At 36.0% G+C, this 8,658-nt stretch overlaps 1 protein-coding gene across 1 annotated transcript in view; it reads right to left on the bottom strand.

The window, feature by feature from the left end:
• Nucleotides 1-1,612: 1,612 nt before the first annotated feature.
• Ptgs2 (prostaglandin-endoperoxide synthase 2) overlaps nucleotides 1,613-8,658 on the bottom strand; it is a 7,244-nt gene continuing 198 nt past the window's right edge. Inside the window, exons 2-11 of the mRNA XM_015492043.2 lie at nucleotides 8,566-8,658; nucleotides 7,268-7,384; nucleotides 7,018-7,161; nucleotides 6,071-6,214; nucleotides 5,485-5,666; nucleotides 4,757-4,840; nucleotides 4,419-4,665; nucleotides 3,873-4,159; nucleotides 3,165-3,312; nucleotides 1,613-3,028 (exon numbers count right to left, since the gene is read on the bottom strand). Coding sequence (XP_015347529.1) covers nucleotides 2,619-3,028; nucleotides 3,165-3,312; nucleotides 3,873-4,159; nucleotides 4,419-4,665; nucleotides 4,757-4,840; nucleotides 5,485-5,666; nucleotides 6,071-6,214; nucleotides 7,018-7,161; nucleotides 7,268-7,384; nucleotides 8,566-8,617 — 1,815 coding nt within the window. The 5' untranslated portion in view covers nucleotides 8,618-8,658 and the 3' untranslated portion in view covers nucleotides 1,613-2,618. The remainder of the gene's footprint in view (nucleotides 3,029-3,164; nucleotides 3,313-3,872; nucleotides 4,160-4,418; nucleotides 4,666-4,756; nucleotides 4,841-5,484; nucleotides 5,667-6,070; nucleotides 6,215-7,017; nucleotides 7,162-7,267; nucleotides 7,385-8,565) is intronic.

Raw genomic sequence — 8,658 nt, 5'->3', positions numbered from 1 at the left:
AAGACAATGCGTAAGGATCAGGCTTCAGAGAAATCATGTGCCACACAAAGATAATGCAACAGTCAACATTTATTTTCAAAAGAGATTTTCTATTTTTTAAATAGTACAAAAATAAACTGTCGTTTGTCTCAAGACATGTTTTACATAAGTTAATTTACATTTGTCTAAGGCACTGAAACATTCACACAACCTTAATTTTCAGGTATTGTCAGCAGGTTGTTTGTAACAATCAAGTTGGTTTGTCCCTCCCCCCCAAAAAAACCCACAAAAAAACCCCAGAAGTTAGCAGTTTATAAGCTTTTCGAAGATGACTATCTTCAAAATGTTAAGCATAAAAAATCCCAAAGAAAATTTTCCTGAGTTATTCCTTTAATAACATTTCTTTCTTTCCTGAGACATTTTTTTTCAGTTATTTACAAATATTGATGCTGTCTGTAATTGGTGCTTGATTTCAAAATACTAAAACCATTGTTCTTTGCACAGAACATTTTCAATAAATAATTGATTGAATGAAGCAGCCACAGGTCCAAATATATAAAAGACCTATCTCTATGGCATATCCCAGTCAATGTTGTCCGTGCTCTGGTGCATATGGAAATCAAAAGTCAAAATTCTAATCTTAAATATTTTAACATCTCAGAATTAGGTTCCTGAAAATTTATTCACAAATCTTACTTAATCCCAATCATTTACATATTTCAGAGAGGTAATCACAAAATATATTGATTCTGACATAATAAAAAAACAGTCTATAACAATAACATCCTAATTAAACATAAATAATAATCCTCAATAAATATACAGTACCATAAAATGTCAGCTGACAATGAGATGTGGAAAACTATTGTCATCATTATTATTCTTACTATTAATGCTCAACTACTTACTAGTTTTTTGGACATTCATTAGTACAGAAAAGTAACTTGTCTTCCTGTGGAGAATGCCTTACAATTCTGAGGTTCTAGCCTCTTTGTAGGTTCTTGATTATAGATGGTTAAAGTTAAATAAAATTTTCTGCTTTCACTTAAGTAAATATATTTTTAAAAACAAGGCTCTTCTTTTATTCCTACTAAGAGGAGCTAAGTAGTAGTCCTGAGCTGAGGTTTTCCTGAAATGTGCAAAAGTTCAAGACAATATTAGAGTTCAAAGATAGAAGAGCTCTGATCTTAAAACGAGGAAAACAAAAATAGAAGAAAAACTGATTTTAACAAAGTAGCTACCAGGAAAAAATAAATCTAAGGAGCAGCAATGCAAGGCTGGTTTTGATTCAAATGTCCAAGGCTTATTGAGATTTGTGTGAAATGGATTTAAACGTTTTGAAGAGGATTTTGATGGGGCTAATACATTTTGTACTGTGATAGCAACTGCTAAATCACACTGTACAAAAGAAAATCTAAGAAAATAGATCATTGTTCAAGTCTAGCTTGGAACTTCATTTAACTCAAAGCAAAATCTGTTGAGTACCATCCTGCAGTATAAGGATAGAATAAATTCTGCTTCAAAAGTTTAAATCCAAATTAGAATTTGAATTTACTTTTCTTCCTTTTTATTGGTTATTAAATTTAATCAATTTATTTGTTGTGGTACTGGTGATTGAACCCAGGGATACTCAACCACTGAGTGACACCCCCAGCCCTTTTTATCTTTTGTGACACAAGTCTCACTAAATTGCTGTTTCACCTAGATCCTTCTGCCTCACCCTCCCAAGTCCTAAATTCAGCATGTTATTGTTCATAAAAACAAATTCTAAAATCTTTTAAGATGGAACTGGACTCTAAAAGAATCAAGGGTCTATGGAAACCAACTTAATAAATAGAAGTTGTAACAGTCACATTATAAATAAATTTGCACTCACTAGTGAAAACCCCCAAATTTGATATTTTGATTTAAAAGGAGGTTGTAACAGTCATGTTGGATTTTTTTCTCCTAGTGAAAAAGCAAAAATCTCTAATATTTTAACCAGTAATTATTATAATTTCTACTGGTTTTGGAGATTTAAATCTGATTGCTTCTTTTATTGATATGAGTAAAGAGTTTGACAACTTTAGCAGATGAGCTGTTAAAATTGATTCTACCCATGGATTTAGATTCAAATTATTATTTCAAGGCTGCTTTAAAAAGACATGAAATTACTGGTGTCTGCTTTAGACATTCATTTAAATATCTTGTACCCTTGTTTGATGACAGATTAATACCCAAAAGTCCTTTAAAATTCCAACCCTAATTGCTCTATTGCAGCATAAAAGGCAGATTAAAAATAATGGCAGTGTAGAAACTGCAGCATTTCCATCTTGTAAGTATTTGAATGTTCAAATACCTTGGCATTTGTTCTTATTAAAACATACTATACACTGAAATTCAAGTAAAAACATGTCAAAAGTCACTTCCCATTGTTTTCTAAAGAAAAGAATGAACTGTTTTTCCCCCTTAAGTGGAAGAAAATGATCTTTAAAAGTAGTGACAATAATTTCCACAAGTGTGACCCCTTCCTCTCTAATAAGAGTACTGCCGCCTTCTGTTACAGAAGATGGAAAGTAACATAAGGCGTTTAATATAAATATTAAATAATTAAGTTAAAAGGTGTGGTCCATAAATAAATAAATATGATCAATAGACTTCTACAGTTCTGTTGCACGCCCTTTCAGTAGTACTGTGGGATTGATGTCTTCTAGTCTGGAGTGAGAAGCACTTGCATTGATGGTGACTGTCTTGGTGAGCAGTGGATCCTGAACACTGAATGAGACGAAGGGACAGCCCTTCACGTTACGGCAGATGAGGGACTGAATTGAGGCAGTGTTAATGATCTTAAAGCCCACTTCTCCTCCAAAAGTGCTTGGCTTCCAATAGTGAGGAGAACATATAGGATTACCCAAAAGTCCTTTCAAGGAGAATGGTGCTCCAATTTCCACCATGGTCTCACCAAAGATGGCATCAGGACGAGGCTTTTCCACCAGGAGGGCAGGATAGAACTCCATGGCATCAATGTCACCATAGAGTGCTTCCAACTCTGCGGCCATTTCCTTTTCTCCTGGGAAGGTGAAGAAGACAGAAATATATCCAATGTAAAACTTTAACAAAAGAATTTCATCCCTTCAGTTTGCTTTCAACTCCCCTGTTGTTTCCATAGACCCTTGATTCTTTTAAGAGTCTAGAAAATTATATACCTGTAAGTTCTTCAAATGATTTGTAGGGCTTCAGGTTGAAGCGTTTGCGGTACTCGTTGAAAGACTGGTATTTCATATTTCTGCTGTGGTCAATTGAGGCCTTGGCCACTGTTTGTACTGCAGATGGCACATTCCTGCCACCAGAAACCTGTGCAAAATGAATTAAATTGTCAAAACATTTTTAGGCATATTTTCTCCTTTTGCTTTAGGTTCAGAGTAGATAAGAGAAGTAAACTATTTTTATCTCTTGGAAAGATTCTTACATATACTTTGTTGTTTGTTCTTTTATGGTGCTGAGGATTGAACCCAGGGCCTTGTGCATGGGAGGCAAGCACTGAGCAATGTCCCCAGCCTGCTTATATACATTGTAACAGCAGCTGTGCTCAAGATTCAAATTGACAGTGGTCTAGAACTAATTTGCCTTTTAAAGTTATACAAATGAAGCTGATATTCAAGTCTTCAATGTATTTTTCTATAATCTGTAAGATTTATATAAAGGTTTAAAAATATTAAGGTATGGGTATGTATTATTATTTTCTTGACAATGTGCACTAAAGCTTTAGATATCAAAGAAAATTTAGGCTTCTTATTTTAAGAGAATAATTTTCGTAGTAAAATAATTGATTTTTGCTTTACTAACTTCAACAAAACTAATTTCAGTGTCAGAAATTCTAAAGTCACTGGCCAGTCTGTTTCAGTAATGCTTACCCTGCCAGCAATTTGTCTGGTGAATGACTCAACGAACTGGGTAAGTCCATGTTCCAGTAATATGGAGTTGTTGTAGAGAAACTGTTGATAGTTGTACTCCTGGTCATGAATTTGAAAGGTGTCAGGCAAAAGGGGATGCCAGTGATAAAGTGTGTTAAACTCAGAAGCAATACGGTTTTGGTACTGGAATTGTTGGTTGAAAAGCAGCTCTGGGTCAAACTTGAGTTTGAAGTGATACCCGCTCAAGTGCTGGACGTAGTCTTCAATCACAATTTTAATGGTCTCCCCTATTTGCACAAGACATAGAATTAAAAATCTTAATGCTTTCTGATAACAAGCTTTCAAACAACTAACATGCAACTGTTTTTGCTATTCTTTATTTCTTTTTAAAATTAATATCAAATCAAAGGTAGTTAACGATCATGCTTATAGACCAAATTAATGGTGTTATGTTTTTTTCATTTACAACATTCCTTTGGAGTTACTACTGCCCCCACAGCAAAGGTACCAATGAACTATTTACTTTGGGGATGAGTGTTTTCTCACCTATTAATATTAGTCTGCTCGTCTGGAACAATCGCTCATCATCCCACTCTGGATGTTCCTGTTTAAGCACATCACACACTCTGTTATGTTCCCGTAGCCAGATTGTGGCATACATCATCAGACCAGGCACAAGACCAAAGACCTCCTGCCCCACAGCAAACCGAAGGTGTTCAGGGATGTGAGGGGGGTAGATCATCTCCACCTGAGTGTCTTTGACTGTGGGAGGATACACCTCTCCACCAATCACCTGCAAACAGGAATAAACGTTTAATGAACGTTTTTTTATCACTAGTGTAAGTAAAGAGTCATAACTGATTTTTAGTAGTCAAAGGGCATACCTGATATTTCAGTTTTCCATCCTTGAAGAGGCGCAGCTTATGTTGTCTATCCAGAGTTTCACCATAAACATGACTTAGGTCCACCTAGAAAATTATGGAATATTTTCAACTTGCTGCTGTTGAACAATCTTATGATTTTTATATAATTTATCATTAAATAATTTGATCATTTAATTCTCTTTAAAATTTCAATACAGCAAATTTTTTATAACCACAAAATATTAAAATTTGTTTACCCACTGAATCTACAAGCCCCTATGTCTTGTGTTTAAAGGTGTTAGTACCCATACTGAGCTTAAGAATTTTATATACTTCACTATAATCATATGATATTTCTAAAGATAACATTAAAAAGTGAGGGCTGGGGCTGTAACTCAGTGTAGAGTGCCTGCCCACTAGTATGCATAAAATCCTCGGTCCATCCCTAGCCCTTCAGGGAAAAAAATTGAATAAAAAAAACCCAAAACCCTAGAAAAGTGAATTGATACAAAATTCTTGTTTCACATTACATTTTTCAGTGCTAAAGTTTAAAAATATATAACAAAAAACTTCAAATAAAAGAATCTTTGTGTGTGTCTGTGTAAATACTTTTACTAAACCAGTAAATTAAAATGGAGAACTCTACTAAGGTTTTTACAGACATTTTATAAAATGAGGGTGAATTATTTGGTATGGTACAAATGTTAGCATTTATTATCTGCTACAGTTCTGATTTAACTCAGTCTTACCCCGTGGCCCAGTCCTGTGGTGAAAGCTGGCCCTCGATTCCTATCTGACTTAAAAAATTGATGGGTGAAATGCTGAGCAAAGAATGCAAACATCATATTGGTGCCTTGGGGGTCAGGAATGAACTTTCTTCTTAGAAGAACTTTTTCAAACACCTCTTTAGAATCAGGAAGCTCCTTCTTCCCTGAAAAATGAATAAAGCGAAGATAAAAATCCATCTACATATTAAAGGGAACAGACATGACTCACTTTGAGGACATTCACTTACAGGGTACATACAATTGTCAAGAGGACCATAATATCAATGAAAATTCTAAGATATGAGTAAAACTTATTTCTATTTAAACTAGCATTAATTTGGTTTTAATAACATTTTAAAATTATTAGGACATTATACCAAAATAGTCATTTAATTTTATGGAAGTTTACAGATTCATATTTTTTTTGAAAAAAAAAGTTCTATGGTTATCCACATAAAAGGAAAAAAAATTATACTGTTGTTAATGAAGTTTAGGTTTGAACTTTATATAGGTAGTGATCCAATCTCTACTACAATTAATGCATCCATAATCATTTATTCTCACCCACCTTTCACACCCATGGGTGTTGGGCAGTCATCTGCCACAGGAGGAAGGGCTCTGGTATAGTAGGAGAGGTTAGAGAAGGCTTCCCAGTTTTTGTAGCCATAGTGCACATTGTAAGTTGGTGGACTGTCAATTAAATGTGATCTGGCTGAAAGTTAAAGAAAAAAAATATTTTATTGGTCTCTATATGCACAACAAATCAATGTTCATTTTTATTTCGAAATGTGGAAGGTAGTACAGAAATTAAATTCAATTCCAAAGATACTCTAAAAATCACTGCATTTCAGTGTAACTACCAGTGAAAATGCATCTTTACTAAAATATACATGCTTTACAAGAGTACTATGCTCTAGCAATCTTTTTTCTCCAGTAGCTTCAATTCTCTGCTCAAGAGACCTATAATAAGAATAGTTGTGCATGGCACTACTTCAGAAGTATAGAATTTCTTTCTGAACCAAATCCAAATTAACCACTTATGTGAATGTTTAGGATACCTCTATGTCCTATATACATCCAATAAACAAATAACAAATAAACTATACAAACTGGCTGAAACAGTTAGAGGGATGGAGGCTTCTGAGTAGAATTGACTACAGGACAGAACTGTATCAACTAGATGGGACCAAATGTCAATATTTCTGATCTTTAAGCAGACAAACTAAAAAGTTACATTTAAAGTCATTTTGAGGGCTGGGGATGTGGCTCAAGCGGTAGCGCGCTCGCCTGGCATGCGTGCGGCCCGGGTTCGATCCTCAGCACCACATACAAAGATGTTGTGTCCACCGAAAACTAAAAAATAAATATTAAAAAATTCTCTCTCAAAAAAAAAAAATTTTAAAGTCATTTTGACAGGTTGGAAATAGGTTTTTGGATTGGGTTTAGTAATCTTCATTATTATAAAGTATGTTTCTTTGAGGAAGCTGAAAACCTTAGAAAGAGATTTGTACTTACAAGTCAGCACATATCTCATGATTGAATTTCGCAGGAAGGGAATATTATTGACAATGTTCCAGACCCCCTTGAAGTGGGTAAGTATGTAGTGGACTGTGTTTGGAGTGGGCTTCAGAAGTTGTTTTATTCTGGTCAAAAGTTCAGCTGTAAGAGAGCAGAGAGAGAAATGAGACTCATCATAAGACAAAAATCTATAATGATACCTGTATGTAATCCCAACCCACATAAAGAAACTCAAGGGGAAACTTACGTGTTGAACAATTTTCACCATAGAATCCTGTTCTGGTACAGTCACACTTATACTGGTCAAATCCTGTGCTCATACATACACCTTGGTTTTGACATGGGTTGGAACAGCAAGGATTTGCTACAATATAAAAGTAAGGACAGCACATCAATCATTCTTCAGTGTCTTAACCTTGACTTAAATGTTTCATATTTTAACTATGGGGCATCTTTACAATAATAAATATAATATATTTATCTTATCAAGAAATAAGCAGTCATGGAATACAATTTTTAAACCCTTCTCACTGAATGGTTATGCTAGAAATACTAATTTATCATTCTAAATAAGAGTAACAGATTGCTCAACTTGATAACTCACATTTCTGAGGTTTCTTTATAATAACTTTTTAGACTTTCAAATTAGTGTTTCTAAAAAGCTAAAGCAGCACTTTCAAATGGATTGGATCTAGTACTTTAATTACTATTAGTAGTGGTAGTCCCATGGATTGAACCCAGGGGTGCTTACCACTGAGCCACATCCCCAGTCTGTTTTTATTTTTTGAGACAGGGTCTCACTAAGTTGCTTTAGTCCTTGCTAAATTGCTGAGGCTGGCTTTGAACTTGCGATCTTTTTTGCCTCATCCTCTTGAACCTCTAGCATTAGAGGTTTGCTCCTGGCTAGATTAATTGAAATTTAGCAAACTTTTCAAAGTCATAACAGCTTTTACTTTTTAAATGTTTTGTTTTAAAAACATAATTTGAGTTTCCCTGGGGCCAGAAAGCACTGAACAGAGTATTAATTAAAACAATGGTTGCTGGCCTGCCTGGCGCAGTGGTGCACGCCTTAATCCCAGCAGCTCCGGAGGCTGAGGCGGGAGGATTTCAAGTTCCAAACCAGCTTCAGCAGTTTAGCGAGGCCCTAAGCAATTTAGCGGGAAAAAAAGCATCCTATGGTTCAGTGGTTAAGCCGCCCTTGGGCTTCAATCCTCAGTCAAAAACAGAAAGAAAGAAAACACAAAAACACAATGCCTGCTGTTTGGTAACAAGAGGTGGCACACACACACGTTTCACAGGTATCTTAGATGACAACCTGCACATTAGGTTCTCTATTCCTATCTAGTGGGTGAGAGTGAGTCTTAGACCGGTTCAGGAGCTGGTGCATGAGACCAGATTGGGTGACAAAACGGGGATAGCCTCCCAGTTCTTTTGGACTCAAGTTCAAATTCACCCAGCGCGTCTCTTCAGGAGTCGGCCTGCCGAGATGGACCGAGGTCTGAGCGGAAACTCAGCCTGGGTGCGGGCAGGCCACGCTGTACTCACCTGCGTGGCTGATGGCCAAGGCGGCGCTGAGCAGCAGAGAGGCCCGGAGCATCGTGGCCGAGGGCGGGGCGGTGCGCGGCGGGCGGAGCTTGG

The sequence above is a fragment of the Marmota marmota genome, unplaced genomic scaffold (genome assembly GCF_001458135.2).
Source record: "Marmota marmota marmota unplaced genomic scaffold, marMar, whole genome shotgun sequence".
Taxonomy (NCBI): Eukaryota; Metazoa; Chordata; class Mammalia; order Rodentia; family Sciuridae; genus Marmota; species Marmota marmota.
The sequence above is the reverse complement of the archived record's forward strand: the minus strand, read 5'-3'. Positions and strand labels throughout refer to the sequence as shown.